We start from the raw sequence: 21937 nt of genomic DNA on the forward strand, positions 1-21937 counted from the left end.
TTAGCATTTCTAAGGTATTAATAAAACGTGCCAAATAACCATTAATGTTCAAATACAATCTTTCAATGTTCTTTTATTGCACAGGCCTGCTAAAAGTCAATTCTTTGAGAAAAATAAAACTTCCTGGAAAGCTTTTCACTCATTTCATAGAAGCATCACAGTGCTGAATGACACGGGCACACAGTCTTGAGCCAAATGCCCCTGTTGCTGCCTTTGAACTAAACCACTAAAATGAGATAATGAAAACTATACATATACGAAGTAATCTGAATTGTCTGCTAGAAAGACAGCATCCATATTTGTGCATTTCCCATTTATTTGGTCTCTCATTAGGGAGTTACCAGTTGGGCTTGTCCAATTGCAAAAAGACACTGCAGCTTTGAAGCAACATGCATAGATCCATAATAACACAAAGCAGCTGGATAATCAAAGGGGGTGAGTGGATAACTTCCTTTGTACAAAAGCTGGTATTTCAGCACAGACAAATTTCTCCAGAATTGTAGTTTCTCTCCCATAATGTTAAGCGCTAATACAGTGGTGCCTCGCAAGACGAAAAGAATCCGTTCCGCGAGTCTCTTCGTCTTGCAGTTTTTTCGTCTTGCGAAGCAAGCCCATTAGCGGCTTAGCGGATTAGCGCTATTAGCGGCTTAGCGGATCAGTTGATAAGCAGTTTAGCGGATCAGCTGATAAGCGGCTTAGCGGCTTAGCGGATCAGCTGATAAGCGGATCAACTGATAAGCGGTTTAGCGGCTTAGCGGATCAGCTGTTAAGCGGCTTAGCGGATCAGCTGTTAAGCGGCTTAACGGATCAGCTGATAAGTGGCTTAGCGGATCAGCTGATAAGCGGTTTAGCGGATCAGCTGTTAAGCGGCTTAGCGGCTTAGGATCAGCTGATAAGCGGCTTGGGAAAAAGGGGGGGAAAGTGAAAAACCCCCGCAGGAACTCACAAGACATTTTCGTCTTGTGAAGCAAGCCCATAGGAAATTCGTTTTGCGAAGCACCTCCAAAACGGAAAACCCTTTCGTCTAGCGGGTTTCCGTCTTGCGAGGCATTCGTCTTGCGGGGCACCACTGTACTTTACTCAGGCATTGTGTACATTTCTCCCCCAACATTTGAACAAAGATGACTTGATTGTTCAAGCATTGCTTTCTCACCTCAAATGTTTCTTAATTCTCATTTATTTTTCTTGCTCACATAACTCTCAATTCTAGACTTGCTTCACTGTAAGATTCTATTTTCTGGTCTTCCTGTTTCTGACCTTTGTCCTACTCTCAGTTCCTTTCTTCACGTGAATTGCTCTGAATATTCTCCCTTTTCCTCTTGTTTCAATTTACTACTAACTTTCTTGCTTTCAAGCATCTTCGTACCTTTGGACCGCTACATCTTTCCTATTTCTCCATCTTCCACCACATTCTCCATTCTCCCATTAACCTTCCTTCTTAAATCTATATCTTTCCTCCGGAGGCCCACTTTATGTTCCTTCCCTTTAAAAAAAGCAACCCGTTGAAAATAATCATTTCCTAAGCGTCCCATGGTTGCTCCTCCTTTCCCATCCTCTATTCCTTTCTCTTGTTCTATTCCTTATCTTGCAAGTCTATCATGGCTACGAGCCCAGAGCCAATAATTATCTTTACTTTTCAAATTTTATGCATTGTCCAGATTTTAAGTGCTGAAAACAAACAAAACACATTTTTTAAAAATCACATTTTTTCCTATATCATGGACCAAATGGAATTGTACAAGCAACAGTCCTACATTAGAAGGCGTTCTATCTTCTGGTCACCATCAGTACACATGAAATGATCTTTAAGTTTTTAGGAGTACAGTAATAAGTCAACAGTTAGTAGTTTATACAGTGCATGATTGCCAGTTGAAATGCAATGAACAAAGCTATGTGTCACTACAGCAAGCCTTTGTTCCAACAAAGGCATGAATATTCACATGAAGGGAATGCTGACAAATGAGACAAGTAAAGGACACTTACCTTTATCCAAGAGAGAAGAAGTAGTAGCATTTCTCATTTGTGCAAACCAATTGCTTTTTTTTGCTTGTTCAAATTTGGGAACACTGGGTTAGTTCCAGAGGTTCCCGCCTTCCACTGGGGCAAGGCAATATTCAGATCCAAATCCATTTTATTTAAAAACCGCTGAAGGGAAGAGCAGCCAATAGCCTTCTTTATGAGATAATCCTGTTTGATTTTTACAGAATTTGTTCCTTAGTTCTCTCCTACCTTATATTAGGTAAAGGACCCCTGACCATTAGGTCCAGTCGTGACCGACTCTGGGGTTGTGGCGCTCATCTCGCTTTATTGGCCGAGGGAGCCGGCATACAGCTTCCGGGTCACGTGGCCAGCATGACTAAGCCGCTTATGGCGAACCAGAGCAGTGCATGGAAACGCCGTTTACCTTCCCGCCGGAGCAGTACCTATTTATCTGCTTGCATTTTGATGTGCTTTCGAACTGCTAGGTTGGCAGGAGCAGGGACTGAGCAACGGGAGCTCACCCTGTTGCAGGGATTCAAACCACCAACCTTCTGATCAGCAAGTCCTAGGCCCTGTGGTTTAACCCACAGCGCCACTCGCATCCCCTACGTTACATTTTGCAAAATTAAGAAATAATACCAGAACACCAATATAAAGTGTGAGGCAAGTTGTGCTTCGGTATTGACGCATAAACAGATTTGACATGTGGGCCGAGATCACCATTATGTAAATAATAGCTATGGGATATAAGAAATAGCAACAAACGCTACTAATGAAGAATGATGGGATCTCATCAAGTCATGCTACAATGCTACTTACCTGAAACTCTCTTGTAAGACTTGTTACTGTTTTTAGTGCCATTTTGGTGTTTCTTGTCTATTGATGGAGCTATGACGCCTTTGCCATTCAAAATCTTTTCTGGCGATGGTGGCACCGATTTACATGTCAAAGCAGATTTAATTGGAGCGGATGTGGTAGATGAAGAGGCCGAGGAGGTGGAGCTGGTGGTAGTGGTTGCAGAGTTCATTTTAACATTGGCACCATCTGCCTTCACTAGGTTAGGAATTTTCTCTAGACTGACTACGGGAACAGGAACACTGAAACACCAAAGAGAAAGTCTTCAAGATGTGTTTTCTGCACCATGCGACATATAGTCTCTCAACTTCCTTCCATGCTTCGTTTCACATTACAGCCACTAACCCTGGAATTAACCTAAAACCGGTACATTTAGTCATACTGTTTATTAACATGTGCGCATACTATTTTCTTAATGGCCGCTTCTAAACACAAAAATATAAGTGGTGGGATATATATGTATTTTTAAAAACCTATCTGTACTTGTTTTAAAAAATGTTTTCTCTTTGATTATTATTATGCCTACTCTTGAGATAGTGTAAATTTATAAGGCTTACTGGCTGTATAGTGCAGGCCTCTATCACAGGGAAGAAAGGTAAAGGTAAAGGGACCCCTGACTATTAGGTCCAGTCGTGACCGACTCTGGGGTTGCGGCGCTCATCTCGCTTTATTGGCCGAGGGAGCCGGCATACAGCTTCCGGGTCACGTGGCCAGCAGGACTAAGCCGCTTCTGGCAAACCAGAGCAGCACACGGAAACGCCATTTACCTTCCTGCCAGAGCGGTACCTATTTATCTACTTGCACTTTGATGTGCTTTCGAACTGCTAGGTTGGCAGGAGCAGGGACTGAGCAATGGGAGCTCACTCTGTTGCGGGGATTCGAACCGCCGACCTTCTGATCAGCAAGTCCTAGGCTCTGTGGTTTAACCCACAGCGCCACCCACGTCCCATCACAGGGAATAAAAGGAGTCAAAAGAATATTAACGTTTTCAAATTTATCATCCAAACTAAAGTGTTTGATAGACAGAAGAGAAGTCTTTAAAGGTTTTAATGGCATGCTTTTAAATATTGTCACAGCATTTAATAAATCTAACAGACCCTGAAATAGAGGACCAGAACGGAACCCCGGTGCGAAATGATTGCCACCTGTATTTCAGTTCCAAACTACTGCAAAATGTGGTACTGGGCACAAATTCAGACTCTCAAAATTGTAAGTCCTATGACTACAGAGACCTTTACTCTGTAGAAGACTATGTACACTGATCGTATTATAATAACAGATTCAGTGTTTCATTAATTAAAAAAAAGTTTCCAGACACTGTAGTGACAAATACATATTTTGAAGTGGAACTGGCAGAAGTATACAAAGCAAGCAAGAAGGATCATTGCACTCAGCTTTAAGTTCTCCTTGCTCCATTATAGTCTTGTTGCTTTATTATATTATTACCATACTTAATTTCACTTTCTGATCTCAGTCAAACTCAGAAGTAGCTTTCACACACAACACTAAAAACACATTTAGCTAATGTTGCTGATACAGGAGAAAAAGAAAAAAGGAAACTGGCATTTTTTAAGATCTTCATTGTAGGCCATTCTTTGGGTGCCCCAGCTTTTACTGGTTAGACCAGAAACCTACTGCCTAGCCAATGGAAAACTATGGCAATAGACACTGGCATTGTGAATAATTTGTGTTGATTTCAGTGCCAAATTAAAACTAACTTATTTTGAAGGCTTTATAACCAAGGCTTTTCTGTTTTATAGTTATCTTGCTAATATTTTACTTATTATTATTATTATTAATCATTAATTATTTATATTATTATTTAGAGATGTGCTTTAAGTACACTTATGTTAACCGCCTTGCACACTGCCCAGTGAAAAGGGAAAATACACTGAAACAGACACAAACATTTAAAAACCCAGTGTACAGTTTAACCAATACAGATTTTACATCCACGTATGAGATTTGGTAAATGTGCCATAAGTTAAAATAGCCTGAATCATCATGCATCATTAGGACATTGCGAAGATCTTTGACTGCCAAAAATATTTCACAATCAAAATTCTGGCCAGTACCTTTTGTAAAATTTCACATTAAAGTTAGCTTGTTGTAAAATGTTTAACCTGGTTGCTTTAAGAATTTGAAAAGGGTATTCAATTTCCCCCCTTTTAAAATACCAATTCCTTTTTTTTTTTTTTTGTTATTCTTGTTTTCAGTACTTCAAACGTATAAATACAGAGATAGAGATGTAGCCATAGGCAGAACGATAGCATGAAGCTCCATGCTTCTCTTGTCTCATGCATCAATATGCTCTCCTTTGCCTTCAACCCATATTATCTTTCTCCATTTCACGATACGCTATTCTTTCATTCATGGAAGATTTTCGACGTGCAGCATCTGTCCTGTGTTTACCAGTTTTTAAATTTCTCTACAGTTGGGAATGAGGGCTGTTGCTCCTTTAGTCACATGATGAGAGAATATTCACTGTGTTCCAATCTGTGCAGAATTTTAAAGGAGCCCAACACAGACTTAGCAGAAGTGCTGTCAGGCTATCACTGCATATGAGGCCCTATTCTATCATATCAACATGGTTAAACCAGCTCTGGCTGTGTTTTAGCATCCGTTGTTGGGCGCTGGAATTTAATTATAACGGAGTTACTTTCACAGCTAACTTGCATCAGCAAAATAAACATGTTGGCATATACTTCATGGGTAAGTGAATCATTCAGAACTTTTATTTTGCACAAGTGACAATGACTGAGTTTTGAAACTGGGCAACTTGCAAGAAGATGGGTCAAAGCCACAACTGATTCCGTGAAGCAGGTCCTATCCCTTAAAAAAACCCCGTAAAACTGCAATCCAGTAAAGGGGGAAAAAGAAGCCAGACATTAGGATGAGTAGAGATAGACTAGTGATAAAGCTGTAGTTGAGAACATATGGGATTGGTGAAAAGGCACCCTAGCCAACCGGAATAGAGCACAAGATTCTTAATTCCAGCGTTGTGGGTTTGAACCCCACACTGGGCAAAATATTCCTGCACTGCAGAGGACTGGTCTTTTGGTACAATTCTATGATTCTAAGTGCTGCTTTTCAGTAGATGCTGGACAGAGGCTTGAAAAATTAATCTGGATCAACCTCTCAGTAGAAACAGGACTGTTTTTTCTGTTTTAAAATGGGTTTGAGTCAGTGGCTGCCACCTTTTGCCTATAAACGACAACTTTGGAATGGATATTGCCTGCTACCTATTGAGAATTCATGCTCTTGATGTTATAATCCAAGAACAAAAAGTAGCAGACATTCCCCCAGGTATATAAAATAACTACTGGGATTAACTAATATTTCATCAGCATTTTGCTGTCGCCATGTTGTCATGGAGTGGGGTTCAGCCATTTTGATGTGATTCCTCCTATCCCCTCCTCAGGAAATGTCTTTTCCAAAGGAAGTCTGAATTCCTTATTAACTTGCAAAATCACAACCTCTTATTGGGTCATATACAACTAACTTTTACTCGGAGTAGACCCACAGAATTTAATGGACCCAAGTTTGGTCTCACCAAATGTGGTCCAAAGGAAAGTCTCACATTGGAAACAGCACAATGGCAGCCGAGAAAATCAGTAACGCCCCTTTCTAATATTATGTCATTTTTAATTAAGAGCAAATGAACTAGCATACCCTCCAACATTTCTCCGATGAAAATAGGGATGCCCCATTCCATAATGATAATTTTACTATTTATACCCCACACATCTTACTGCGTTGCCCCAATCACTCTGGGCAGCTTCCAACATATATAAAAACATAATAAAACATTAAGCATTTTTTTAAAAAAAAAAACTTCCCTATACAGGATTGCCTTCAGATGGCTTGGGGGTCGGATAACTCCACACCCTCCAACATTTCTCCAATGAAAATAGGGATGTCCTAAGGAAAAGCGGGACATTCTGGGATCCAATCAGAAATTGGGGCAGCTTCTGTAAATCAGGGACGTCCCTGAAAAATAGGGACACTCGGAGGGTCTGCACTAGTGCATATCCAATCTAATTCACACAGATAAAGGAATCATCCTTTCTACTCTATATGCTACAATTACGATGCATTCAACTTTTGTCCCTTAGGAAAGAAAACTGCTCAGTAATGGGCCTTGTCAAATATTAAAAACTGCAATAAGGATGCAACAGCCCATATCCTATCACACAAAGGCCTAGGGTTGCTCTTCTCCAGATGTTTCCAGGACAGAAATATCAAATGCAATATTGACAAATTATTATTTTTCCTAGAGAAAGCCAGAGCAAGATATGGCAATATGCTGCCCTAGGCATAGAGGCTGTTCTAGATTATAAATTAAGGGAGGGTCTATATACTGAAGACTGCCACAGGAATCCAGGACAAAGGAGACATGATGAATAGGGTCACGACAGCTGTAAAAAATGATATAGTATATTTGACTACCTCGCTGAGGTCCTAGTTTTCCAGATCTCAGGAAGTGCAGGCCCTGTTAGAGATCCTGACAGTCATTTAGCAATGCCTAAGGTTTGTTTTGCAAGGGAGACTTCCTTCTGTACATGTGCAGAGACACTATTATTCAAGCATGTTTTAACTCTTTTGGCATAAAGTGCTATTAAAAAGCAGCCCCAAAGGGCTGAAAAAACAGGTCCTCATTCAATAAAGGTAAAGGTAAAGGGACCCCTGGCCATTAGGTCCAGTCGTGATCGACTCTGGGGTTGCGGTGCTCATCTCGTTTTATTGGCCGAGGGAGCTGGCGTACAGCTTCCAGGTCATGTGGCCAGCATCACTAAGCTGCTTCTGGCGAACCAGAGCAGTGCATGGAAACGCCGTTTACCTTCCCGCTGGAGCAGTACCTATTTATTTACTTGCACTTTGACATGCTTTTGAACTGCTAGGTTGGCAGGAGCAGGGACTGAGCAATGGGAGCTCACCCTGTTGCGGGGATTCGAACTGCCGACCTTCTGATTGGCAAGTCCTAGCCTCTGTGGTTTTTGAAGATGACATTCCGTCACATGCATGGAAGTCTGTTGCAGCAGCAGGGCTGCAGGGCTGGTTACAGTCCAGAATGATAGCACAAATACAACGATAAACGAAATAATTGACAGTTTGATGCCTTTTAATGGTACCCAGAAATCTACTGTATCTGCTTAAGAGCTGGTTGGGCGTGCCACTAAACAAACATTTCCTATTAATGTCAATGGGGCTGCAACATGAAATGACTGGGATTTTTTTTTTTTAGGTGTGCGCATATGCACATGTGTTAAGTACACCCATACCCACAGGGCATAAATGGAGGTTTCCTGCTCTTGCGCCATGAATGAATTCCCATATGTAAATAATTCACAAGGAATTAGTCAATTATAACACCACAGGCAATTGGGCAGATACAACACACAAATCATGCAGTAACAGTATTATTCTTATATACAGCTATTGTCTGGGATCCAAGTTCCAAATGGGGAATTCTATACTTCCAGCTGTGCTCCTGGAGCTCCTCCTACCAAGAGCAACACCCGGAATTCGGGGAAATTTTGGAGCAACCGTCAACACAGCACAAGGAACTAAGGAAAGGCAGGAAAGTATTGGGTGCGCAAATTCAGGGTCCTAAGTGTGGCAGCACTTGTCCTCAACAACAGGAAGGCACCTGCAGTATTGGCATTGAAGTACCTGCTTAAAACTCACCTGTTCACTCAGACTTTCTTTGAGGGATCATTCAACTATGTTGATAAATTCATTTGAGCTACTAATTTGTGCTATCTTTGTTTTGTGGATATAATCTGATTGTTTATTTTATGTCATTTTGTGGTACACCACAAAAACAATATGTCCATCTTGTGATTTTCTATTTAAGACACACACACACACACACACACACACACACACACACACTACTCCAACGCTAGAAGAGATCCATTATTCAGCCACATATTAAATTTCCGTGCCTGTTTTATAAGAAATATGGAGAAGAAGAAAAACCCCAACAGTTTTCCAGAACAGTGACTTACCAAGGTTTATCCCTTGATACTTTCGAAGAAAAGACCATGTGCTGTTTGCTAGTGGAGGTAATTAGATTGTCTTTGGGCATTTTGAATGGCTTTGAGTTGTTATTGACAGGGTTATGGCCGCTGATACAGGATCTCGGTTTCATCTGTATAAATGATGCCCTGGAATTGCAGGGTGGAGAAGCTGGAGATGGAGAAGGCTTACACATTGAACCGTGTCTTCGTTCTAAAGCAGGGAGGGGAAAAGCCAGAGACAATGAATAGGCAAGACAATGGCAGCTAGGTAAGAAAAAAGAAAGAAACCCAAGCAGTATAGAAACCACAAGCCCAAAGCATCCCGAATAAAACTGATTTGCTATTAAAACATTATTTATACTATAATATATATTATAATATACAGATGGCCAAAATAGAAATGGAGTACAGTGCCACACTGTGTGCTTGGTGAATCAATGCTAATGGTTATTGCTGAGCTGGCACTGAAATACAGTCCTTGGAAAAGCCAAATGGAAACCAAGTGGGACTCTTATGTCTGATGAATGGGCTGGTTTGCAGGTATCTTCGGCCGAGATACAAGCTGTATGGATAATAAATAGAATTTTCCTTATGCACACTCAAAACATATCAGCACCTCTTCATTCTGTGCTATTCAGCTTAATAGGGTGGCCGAATAATTACACAACAAAGCTACATTTCTCTCACAAAAATAATTCCCAACATTCCCTCCCCCCCAAGTCTTGCTTGTAGACTTGTAATTAAGAATAGAGAAATGTTGAGACTAGGGCAAATAATTTTAGATGTGGTGGCAATTCCCATGATCTTAATGGCACATTTTTCAAATAAAAAGAGAACAGTCAAGGAAATGGCTGCTGTACATATATGTCATCATGTGATCCCATGCTTGAGCAGCAGAAAATAAAAGTAACTGGCTCACAGATCAGTTACAATCTTTGAAACAGTCCTAAACTTTTTGTCCTGACTTCCTGTGCCTGTTAGCAAACACAAAATGATGTACTATGATATGCAAAACTTCAAATTTCAGCCTTTTCATTTGCTCATGATTTGATCTGCAGTAACAGTTTGCACATACTCGTTTTCATTAGGGACCATTAATTACCACATTTATAGGAAATGCCAGGTCCTATTTCTGCAACGAAAAATTGAACTACGAACTGAATCTGAATGAACTGCCTAAGTATTTATACTGATCAGTATTTAACTATTTATATTAACGGTCATAATCAATTAAAAACAAAAGGGTGAGAAAGACAACATTAATTCCTTCTTCAATCCTTCAGCAAAATTAAAGTGAGAAGCCCATGGACCTTAAAGGTCACATTCTGTCCGACCAATACAAGGGGAAAGGCGCTCAATTTGTCATAGTCAAGGGCCTCTCTTAAGATTGCACTCTCTTCCATTCCTCAGCACATGCACATATCAAATGTCTAAGCTGATCTCACTGGCTGTACAGTCTCATGCATGCAAAAGCCAATACCTCGTTATACATTTAATTCACATACACCAACGTAAAAACTGTGTGGATTAGCTTTATGTCAATAGATTATGAAGTTGGATAATCGATCTTTAGTAGCAACATGATCTCAACCGCTCAAAAATGCTCAAAAATGCTCAAAAAATGCTTAAAAAGAACACAAGCCAAGTATCACAAGTAACGTTGCAAACATTAGAGAAAAGAGACAACAGGAATGTGTGAGAAGAACAATGCCTAGAAGAATGAATATTTATGCCTTTACATTATCAAAATCTAGCATATCAGATTGTGTTTATTCATGCTACAGTCTTCAGCCAATAATTTGTGCATATGCCGGAAGAAAGTTTTGTCATTCCTGTTTATTATCCAAGGTTGTTTATTTGTATTGAATTTTGAACTTTGTGATTACCCAAGTCACCATATGCTACAGTTGTCAGTTATTCAGAGAAAAACACAAAAAGGTGAGAGCCAAGAACTCCAAATTATTACTATGCTTTCGTATTTTCCCCAAGCCTTACAGATTAATTGCTGATTGGAGTGATACAAGTCATTATCATCTCAGGATAAAGAATCGTATGAAAAGCCCTAGGAACAACAAATGCAAAAAGGCAGGAAGTGAAGTAAATTTCAGTTGTGCAGCCACAGGATGCTAAGTCAGTGGCAGAAGAGTAGAAATGAGTTACTAAAGAAAAATCTATAAAAGGAACTTGGTGGGCTAAGAATGCGACCATTTCAACCCCATTTCTGCTGATTAAAGCATTCTTCCTTACTGGACCAACCATAAAAGAACTGCTGAGCCCCTTTTCGGTCAGTGCTTTTTAAAAAAAACTTTTTAAAGATATGCTTCCACTGCCAAAGCAATCAGGCAGTGTTCCCCCCACCCTATCAGATCATGTGTGGTTGATTTAATGTATCGTCTTTATCACCAACAACATTCTGTTGCAAATAATCATAGCTGCATCAGGGCAAGAGTTCTCCCATGCAATGGTGGTGGGCAGCAGTGGCGTAGCGTGGGTTGTCAGCACCCGGGGCAAGGCAAGTAATTTGCGCCCCCTAGCCCGTGGATTTGCGCCCCCTAACCCTAACCCCCAGATGTTGCGGCCGGCCCCCCCTGCACCCCCACGCTACGCCACTGGTGGGCAGTAAAAACACCAGCATAATATGGCAAATCTGATAGTATCAGCCTTGCTGCCTAATCAATGGGATAAGTTTCCTCTCTCCATTCACAGTTAGGATAATAAGAGAGCTTAGAATTCCTCCATTGATATTCTGTCTTTTTAAAAACCCCTGTATTTTTTTTAAAGCTCTCTATAAAATGTAAGACTTGGACCAGGCAGCGCTATGATGTCATTATGTTCACTGCATGACCCCTGATGGGCATGGACTATGCCGTGAAGAAGCCCTTTAAAATAAAATGAGACAGCAGCAGTAATTCAACAAATAATGGTTGCAAATAAGGTGCAAAAAATGCACGAAGTAACTGCAGTTTGCCAGATTCTTCCAACTTACTGAAAGGGCACTTTTTACATTGAAAAATGAGCCTCATGAAAATAGAGCATAGTGTATATGAAACCCTGCAGGTCACCACGGCCTTCCCAACATTTAAGCGCTCAGAGAGTGCCAGAGATGGGGACATAACTCTGTGGGCAGACAAAATACTGGGAGCAAAAGAAGAACAGAGGCAACAAAAATATTACTTGTCTCAGGCTGGGTTACTGAGATAGAGCTCAAGATCCCCAGTGAAAACTGGAAAATCAGGCCACCACTAACCCAGCTAGAAAGCTACTTATCAATGTTAGCTTACAAAATTGAAAACCAGAGACTCAGAGCAAGGTGGGGACTCATTTACAATGGTGTTAATGTGCTACTGCAATGTACTTCCTGTTAATATCGCAAAACTATAGATTGACACACTTCATTTGGAATTTTCATTAAGCATGCAACCAAACTGATTTCGTACAGGCATGCCCGTCATAAGTCAACGACTTTGTAGGTTACTATCTTAGTAACTGATATGACGTATGCTTCCAGTTTAAAAGGTTTAAACAATAAACCAAGTGCCAAGAATATTTTAATACAAAAAAGCATACTCTTGTAACGAGCCAAATAACTTGAGTCATTGGGGAGATTAGGGATAACAGGCAGTTACTTCACAGCCAATCGCCATAAACACCTTGCTAAACACTTTCATTTTCCTTGTGACAAAGTCTAGCACACACTGTTGTCCATTAAATTAAATAACAGAAAGGAAGGAAGGGAGAGGGAAAGTCTGCTAACAAATTAGAGCGCTGTAGGAGTGGTAGAAAATATCCAAAGAAAAATGTATAACCTGAGAGAGTTGGATAAACATAGTTTCAAGTTTGGTTGAAAACAATCTTCAAACTGAATCCACTCCAATTGTATTTGCACGGTTGAAAAGGAAATGGCAGAGAGTTTAGCTTTGGCTCTTCGTGTAAACTGACAAAGGAAACAGACTGCCGGGTCGAAGAAGAGCACTGATGTTTTTGATTAAAAAAAAAAAAGCAATTTAAGAAACTTGTTAACTCCGGAGACATTAGTGGAAAACAATCAGCTGAAATACCCTCCAAGTTGCACTTTTCCTGTACTGGTTACACACATTGTCTTCCGACATAAAACAGCTAAAAACTCCTCATTTCTGCTGGGGAGGGGGAAATCAGCAAGAAGACACAGTACACAAAACAGCTGGCTAGAAGAAATTGTAAACTAAAAGGACTTACACCGAGGCCCAGTCTGCCAAGTTAATCCAATTCTAGGGCGACTGTAAACAACTTGTACTGCTGGAACATGAAATGATTCACGTTACGGACACTGTCAGAGAATGACAGCGATATGATTAAGTATTCTGCAAAGGCTGGAAACGAGGCAGGCGACTGCTCCAGTAAGCAGCACACTTGCAGCCGCCAACTGCTTTGACTACAGACACAAAACACCATCCCTAACCAGGTTTCACACCCTTACATTTAAACAATATAACTTTTTAAACAGCTTAAAAAAGAGAAAGACAACTACCATGCATTATCAAAGGAAAATACTCCGCACATTAATAAAGTTTTGTTGGGGGCAAATCTCAAGGTGACTAAGTAGGGATGGCGGTAAACTTACCCCCCAATTACCATGGCCTTTTGCATTTTGAAAACACAGCTCAGGTCTACCACACAATTAGGTACTGTCTGTGTACAATGTGGCTTAGCATTGGCCAGCAACTCTGTTCACACGAAGAAAGCTATCTTGTCTGTTCAATCAGTCAAGAGACCATCACTTCTTTTTCTACTGTCAAAAGTTTATTCACTGCTCCTCAGTGTTTCTCAAGCTTGAGTGACCAGCTGTTGTTGGACTACAACTCCCATCGTCACTGACCACTGGTCCTGCTAGCTAGGGATGATGGGAGTTGTAGTCCAGCATAAGCTGGGCACCCAAGTTTGAGAAACACTGTGCTACATATTTTGGTGAGTTCTGCAACCAACCGATGAGGAGGCATACGCATAACAACTATTTCCTTTGCTGCAGAAACATACGAAACTGTCTTATATGGTGTAAGACTATTGGTCCAGATATTCCTGGACTTCAACTCCCATAATTCCTGAACAATGACCATGTTGGCTGAGGCTGATGGGAGTCCAAAAACACCTGTAAGGCCACAAGTTACTTGTCCCTGCTCCTATTATGACTGGCACCAGCTCTTCAAGGTCTCAAGGAGAGGTTTCCCTCGCTTTATTACCCAAGTTTCATTTATACTAAATTAACCTATAATATTTTGCATGCAAAACATGTGCTCTACCCACTGAAATATGGTTTCTCTATAAAATCAAAATCCAGCCAAATAACCCATTTGTGCGTTTTATGTAAACAGAGGAGTGTCATAATGCATTTTAAAAACCAATATATTACAAATGTTGACTTGTCATTTATACCAATAAAACCTGGTTCTGTTTTAACAGTGATCATATCTAGGGTTGGGGAATAGATGAGTGACCCCAAACTCTGAAAGTAAAGCCATGTTCCCAACAGTCCAAAGCACGCTCAAATGTTTCTGCGCATGCTCTGTGGGGTTTTTTTTGTGAGGCATGCATGGAGCTTCACAAACCACTGTTTGATTCCCCACTTTAACAGTCAATTACAAGAAGCAGAGTCTATTAGCTGAATACAGGCAACTTTCCCCTTCATTCCCACTTGATGAATTTCTACCTCCCACATACCTTTCTCCTAAATATTTTGCCAAAGCTCCAATTCGAACTTAACTGCTACTTTTAACAAAAAGCATAAGAATGTGAAAAGCAACTTTAACCCAACCCCCTCAAAGTAAGTTGCAGTACTGCTTTCAACAGAAGCAAAAGTTCTCAATATGTGGCGGTGTCAGTAGCTGCTCTTTGTAGCTTATGGTTACAACACGTCCCCGTTTCCCGGGGACAGTCCCTGGAATTATAAATCTGTCCCCGGCCGAAATATTGGGAAATTTTGGAACAAGAGGGAGACAGACTAAAATTGCAGAGCTTTGAAAAATTGAAAAATAAAGTGCGAGATTGGCTCCATTATTATCAAATAATGGAGGCATATAATTTGGACAAAAAAGTTGTTTCCAGGTGGAAAAATCAAAATTGGAAACAGAATTGTTGGATTCCAAAATCAAGAATTTGTCAAAAATGTATAACTTGCTGTTGAAATGGAACACTCAGGATGAAACGGTGAAATCAGCTATGATTAAATGGGCACAAGATGTTGGACATAATATAATGATGGCTGACTGGGAAGTTATGGACCACAGGTATGAAATTTACGGCATGTAATGCCCTAAGAGAAAACTTAATGAAAATGATTTATAGGTGGTGCATGACACCAGTCAAGCTCGCAAAAATTTATCATATGCCTGACATAAATGTTGGGAATGTAATGAGACTGAAGGCACATTCTTTCATCTTTGGTGGACGTGCCCAAGGATTAAGACATTCTATGAGATGATTTATAATGAAATGAAAAAGGTATTTAAATATACCTTCTTGAAGAAACCAGAGGCCTTTCTCCTAGGCATGGTCGGCCAAATGGTGCCAAAGAAGGATAGAACCTTTTTTATGTACGCAACAACAGCAGCAAGAATACTCATCGCGAAGTATTGGAAGACACAAGATTTGCCCACCCGGGAAGAATGGCAGATGAAGTTGATGGACTACATGGAACTGGCGGAAATGACTGGCAGAATCCGAGACCAGGGAGAGGAGTTGGTGGAAGAAGACTGGAAAAAGTTTAAAGATTATCTACAGAAATATTGTAAAATTAATGAATGTTAGAAAAATGTTGAAATGAAGTTACATGGCTTTAGTAGAAATATTATAAGGAATTAAGTACAGATAGGTTAATAGAGTATTAAAGGGGGAAAAATAAGGTTAGAATGAGTTAAGATAATTATAGGATTGAAAACAGAGGATGGAAAGGAATTGCTGAAATAATTAACAGAAGTGGAATACAAAAAGGGAGGTGTGAGGAGGTCGTGGAAATAAGTGAATGAAAGATGGGATAATGAAATTGGTTGATTTATTTTATTGTCTTAATCTTGTTTTGTTAATTCAATGTGTTGTATTGTATTGTTTTTCTTTTTCTTTTTTCCCCCTTCTTTTTTCTTTTAGTGTTTTTGGAAAAATAATAAATATTTTTTTTAAAAAAAAAATCTGTCCCCGGATTTCATTTAACGTCCCCGGATTTATATTTTAAGTGTTGTAGATTTATTAGTAGGGAATGAAAGTTGCATGATTGGTTCAACGGCACAAGACACATCATATGGGGACTTCCGGCGAGGCAAAATGGTGGGCGCCACGGCAGCGAGCAGCTCCTGAAGCCAGCCAGAGCCAACTGCGCTACCAGGCTAGCCCCAACCTTGCTGCACCGCCACTGCCGCTGCTGAGAAGAGGTAGGAGAGCACCGGGAGGGCAAGGACACGTGGCAGAGCCCAGGCCCGACCCGAGTCTACTCCACAGCTGCTAGCGCTCCAGGAGAGCAGGCTGGGGCCCAGAGGAAGGCCGCGCAACAGAGGAGACCACAAAAGAGAATATATTTTTAAAAAACATTAATAAGTAATAACTGTGTCCCCGGGTTCTTTGAAAAAAATCTGTTAACCTTATTGTAGCTTGCTTTGTAATTACCATATTTTTCGCTCTATAACACGCACCCGACCATAACACGCACGTAGTTTTTAGAGGAGGAAAATCCGTAGGCATGCCACTCGTAGGCATTCCCTCCATAACACGCACAGACATTTCCCCTTACTTTTTAGGAGGAAAAAAGTGAGTGTTATCGTGCAAAAAATACGGTATTTGACAACGGAAACTACAGAAATGGCTTGAGACTGAAGGGTTAAAATTAAGGGGTGGCATCTGACAAAATCATATGCAGAACAGACCCACTGAAATCACCCTCCTTCCTAAAGCCTAATTGGTGCTTTCCCAGCTTTGGGAAGGCGGTGGGAGGGCTTAGGACGCTGCCAGAGCCTCATGCCTCTTTTTCAAAGACTGACACTTCATTTAGCTGGCTTTGGGAAAGCAGCACAAGGACTGGGTGTGTGTGTGTGTCAAATTCTGGCCTTGCTGCCTCCCCCTCCCCACGAATGCACAACAACGCAGCACGTGGCCCGCGGGTTCCATGAGCTAAAAAAGTTGGGTCGCCCTGCTCCAGATCACCTTCAAAAAGTATGGCATAAGCATAGCCAGGAGGAAAAGCTTGGAAAGGAGGGGTTTGTATGGACAGGAGGCAGCAAGCAGGGCAAGGGTTAAGCACCACCTTCTCCCCCAGATTCTCCCCGTCATATCACCTACATTAGTCAGCAGATACGACAAAGGAACACGACCTGCCAAGGTAATATTCAGTCCCTTACTCAGCTTCCTCCAGACCATTGTGTGCAGCCTGCACACACACAAACAAGCAACCAAATCGGCCCAGAAATCCCCTGACCACATTTGTTACTCATCGCCGATGAAACTCCGGTTGCACCTCACAAGTGGGCACTGCCAACTAAATACAGAAAGAGAGCCTGTGCTTATCTCTAATTTGGTGAAATAAAATAAACAGGGCTCAACAGAATATTAAAGTAATTCCAGGCGGAAGGAGGACACCAGCCTGCAACAGTCACTCTTGTAACAGAAAAAAAACAAACCCTTGAAAACAACTAATAATAAATTAAATATACATTGCTCCTCTTGGGAAAGCCATCAGGTGATTATCAAGTGTGGAACAATAGATCTAGTATTGGATATGTTTTTGTTCATGTATGACATGCTATGAGATAAATCTGTTTCAAATCTTATTCAGTTTAGAGAGGGAGCAAGGAGGGGAGTGAGGAAAGCTGAAATCTGTTTCTACACCTTACTGAACAACACTGTTGGATGAGATTCATACAATTCTGGAAAGCTTGTTCTCATTTGCTCTGCTACTTACTGCAGTGTTTGTGAACCAAGAAAGGCAACAGTACAGGTTACAATTTGAATCCAATTTTAAAAGAGTTCTAGGACACCAGTTAATTTGCCGGCTAAACTTCCAAGTGAGATGGCAAGAATTACACCTGCAGAAATGAAAGCATTTGACTGCAGCTTTCTACTGTTAAAGCCTCCTTCAGATCCCAGAATAGGCCAATAGATGCAAGGCCAAATATGTAATGATATGAGCTCCCTCTGCTGGCTATGTATATGCAAGCAGCTGAGAAGCTATGAAAATCTGAGTGTTCCAATAGAACGCTTTTCAAACGACAGGAAAAAAAACCTAAATTAAGTTATTGCCACATTGGGAAATTAAATAGCCTTTTCCTCTTGTTCCTGCGCTGAAATTCCTGAATAAGCCCACGGGCCGTGCAAAAATACAAAATTGAATGTAACAGTGGTCAGAGTTCCTCAGCTATGGTGTGAATAATTTCAATCCACACACTGTCTTGCAGGCACACATATTTGGAAAGACATTCTCCAGCCTCACTATTCCCCTCATATCTCTAGCATGCTATACAACTTTCTTAAAAGAAAAGAAAAATAGCTGAAAGGCGTGAAAGGAAGACATCCCATGCTGGACACCGGCATCATCCCAAGGTGCCTGATGAAAGATTCAGCCACAACATAATAGCAAGCAAACAACTGTAAGAGATTTACAGCCATACCTATATGGCCTATGGTTTGAAGAAGCGCCTTAACATTGTGCGTTTTGAATTTCTTCCCCCATTCTAAAAAAAAATTCTAACGCATTATTAAAGAGGAGGCAATTCATATAGCACGACAATAAGAAAGCGGCAAACATGGCTGATATGAACTCCAATATTTAAATTGAATATTTTGCTGTGCCCATTCACTTGCATCAAGCTACTTTTTCATACGGCTTGAATACCAATTTGTGGGGCCAGTGTGTTGGGGGGAGAGATTCAAGGTGGAAATCTTATTTGTTCACAGTTGGCACATGTTCATTCTAATGCAATACTCTTTTCGGCAGGGTGGATCAACATAATTTCAAACCAGAACCTAAGTATGTTGATTGAAAGCAAATCTCGCTAATTTGAAAGGGAGTGGTTTGCTGAGTAAGGATGCTTTGAGGCAGGAACTTCCCACAGTCCTGCTCTGCTGCTTTTGCGATGACGTGCAGAACACACTTGCTTAAGCAAGAACTGCAAACAGCAGGTACCTTTCGTCAGGAAGCTTGTGGAATTCAACATCTGCCACATGCACACCACACATTTAAAGCACACAGTAAACCCGCAATTTATGCACACTGAACTCGTGTGCATTCAGCTTTACACAAGTGGCAAAAAAGGGGGGGAAGGGGGCAGGGTTCAGGGGAAGATTACTTTGGCCAAACCACCTGCCATTGAACCCAATGGGTTTTGACTATACACAATTTTGGCTTTAGGCAATATCCCCTGGTTGTAACCCCTGTGTAAGTTACGGGCTTACTGTATTTTGTTAACAGAGCTAGCTTACAGAACCCTTAGCCATCTACAGCTCCCAGAACTATTTGGGTGGGTGGGTGCATGCTTGGAATGTGTTAACGCTACAAGTGTGTTTTATGTAGGGCTGCCTCTGAAGACAGTTTGGAAACTTCAGCTAGTGCAGAATTCAGTGGCCAGGTGGCTCACTGGAGAGAGACGGTTTGAGCATATTGCACCGATCCTGGTCCGACTGCACTGGCTACCAGTGAGTTTCCGGGCCCAATTCAAAGTGCTGGTTTTGAACTATAAAGCCTTAAATGGCTCAGGACTGCAATGCCTCAAGGACTGCCTCTCTCCATATGAACCCTGGGATCAACTTCTGAAACTCTTTTTCGTGCCTCCTTGAGAAGTTTGGAAGGTGGCAACACAAGAACGGGGCCTTCTCTGCAGTGGCTTCCTGTCTGTGGAATGCTCTCCCCAGGGATGTTCGCCTGGCACCTTCATCAGCCTTTGGCTGATTTCACTGACAAATCCTATGCACTTTTAAAACGTGGGTTTTTGGAGGGTGGGGGGGGGTTATTTGGTTGTTGTTTTAATTTTGATTATATATTTTGTGGTGCTATATTTTGATTTTGTTCTGTGAACCGCTCTGAGATCTCCGGGTATAGGGCAGTATAAAATTTTAATAATACAGTCATACCTCATGTTACTTTTGCTTCAGGTTGAGCGTTTTCAGGTTGCGTCCTGCGGCGACCCAGAAGTAATGGAATGGGTTACTTCTGGGTTTCGCCGCTCGCACATGCGCACAAAACGACATCACGCGCATGCGCAGAAACAGCGAATCGCAACCCGCACAGACGCGGGTTGTATTCTGTTCAGGTTGCAAACGGGCCTCCGGAACGGATCCTGTTCGCAACCAGAGGTGCCAATGTAGTAGTAATAATAATAAATGCATACAGCCATGGTCTGGCAGGTCTGTATCAGTCCTGTATTCATTGCCCCTTGTGATGTGGACTGGTGGGACCTAGCACAGGGAACAGTCCCCTGACATTTCAAGGAACAGAGGCAGCCCAGCTATAAAGCAAGGGAAGACTGATTGTGGCCCAGTTCACACAGTCCTCATGCTGCACAGATGCTATGAATGGGGGGGGGGGTAAGGGACAGGACTCTGTCCACCCTTCCCACTTCATAGATTCCCAGGTTGCATGTAGCATACTGACTGCAACATCTGGACCCATGTGCAATGAGTTCTACATACCCCCCCTTTGCAAATGTTGAATAGTTTCTGCCTAGTAAGAAAGTAATCCAAACTTGGCCATTGAAGAGACAGGCAATTCTGATCCATGGGCATAAATATTTGTTTCAGTGGCGGCTACACAGGGATAATACCTCATGTCTGTAGGTTGTCCCCCGTGTTAATTAGTGGCAGCAATCAACAGAATGTGATTACCTGGCCAGTCAAAAATTAATTGCAGCTGGGACCCTCTTTATCCCAAGTGTTGAACGCACAGCAAGCTCATGGGGAAATCTGCTCCTCTTTCTAGCTTCAACCTTGCGGCTAGGAAGGAGAGGCAGAAAATCAGAGGCTCACTCTGCCTCGGCAACTTCTCTAATCTTGGCATGTACCATGTATGCAGAGCAAGCCAATGCACATCCACCTTTAGCCCTTCAGCTCACAGGTGCATTGACCTGCTCTGCTTTTGTGCCCTACAAACACCCAGAGCAGCCCCCAGGCACGGAAGAAGAAAATGAAAAGCGCAGGAAGAAGCCTCTCACTAACCCCTGTAGCTTGGAAGTACAGAAACATTTGACTTTTGCCTCCAGGTCCAGAGACTAAGCTCACTCAACAGAACCCGTCTCCCTTCTTGCCATGCCAAAGGGATGAGCGAGCCTGCAAGCGGCACCTGAGGGCAACAACTCTCTCTCCTCCTGGTATTCAGAAGCACACTGCCTCCAACAATGAAAACAAAGCGCAGCCATTAAGGTTTTCAGCTATGCATAGCCTGATTCTCCAATTAAATGGGCCATCCTAGTTGGTGGCCATTGCAGCAGCTCATGAAAGCGAATTCCATAGTTCAACTCTGCACTGTGCAAAAAAGGACTTTGTTTCGTCTGTCCTGAACCTTCCAACATGCAGTTTCATCGGACGCCCCTGAGTTCTGGTGCTTTAGGAGAGGGAGAAAAACTTTATCCAAGCCAAGAATAATTTGAGGCATCTCCATCACGACTCCTCTCCTCACCTTTTCTCTAAACTAAAAAGCCCCCAAATGTTGCGCCAGCCTGGTCCTTGCCTGGTCTTCTCTCCTAGCCAGTGGCGTAGCATGGGGGGTGCAGGGGGGGCCGGCCGCACCGACCACAACACCTGGGGGTTAGGGTTAGGGGGCGCAAATTACTTGCCTTGCCCCGGGTGCTGACAACCCACGCTACGCCACTGCTCCTAGCCAGCAAGTCTGTTTGCGCTGCAACAGCTGTTTGGACCGTGTATCATCTGGTTGCGCTCTTTGTAGTGGGGGTTAGTGTTTTAACTGCTGGCTAAGTGAATGCAGCTGGGGTGCAGCTGTGATCTAGGGTTCGGCCCCGAAGGGGACAACACGAAAGGGATTCGCCACTTTTGATCGCCCCTTTGGGGAGATGCTCTGTCAGTCAGGGTACAGAAGTGTAGGCCTGGCACTGTGTGAGACAGGTCTGTGAGCCTCA

The 21937-nt window shown here is 42.0% G+C and overlaps 1 protein-coding gene across 6 annotated transcripts in view; it reads right to left on the minus strand.

Moving 5' to 3' along the window:
- ATXN7L1 (ataxin 7 like 1) overlaps positions 1–21937 on the minus strand; it is a 75829-nt gene that overhangs the window by 16006 nt on the left and 37886 nt on the right. For 5 of the 6 annotated variants that reach the window (XM_082239592.1, XM_082239591.1, XM_082239594.1 and 2 more), the window contains 2 exons: positions 8847–9069; positions 2800–3077 (listed from right to left, as the gene is read on the minus strand). In XM_082239592.1, coding sequence (XP_082095718.1) covers positions 2800–3077; positions 8847–9069 — 501 coding nt within the window. Of the gene's footprint in view, positions 1–2799; positions 3078–8846; positions 9070–13073; positions 13175–21937 lie in introns of those variants that run through there. The other variant, XM_082239596.1, reaches the window with a different exon arrangement.

The sequence above is a fragment of the Podarcis vaucheri genome (genome assembly GCF_965113315.1).
Source record: "Podarcis vaucheri genome assembly, chromosome: 10".
Classification (NCBI taxonomy): domain Eukaryota; kingdom Metazoa; phylum Chordata; class Lepidosauria; order Squamata; family Lacertidae; genus Podarcis; species Podarcis vaucheri.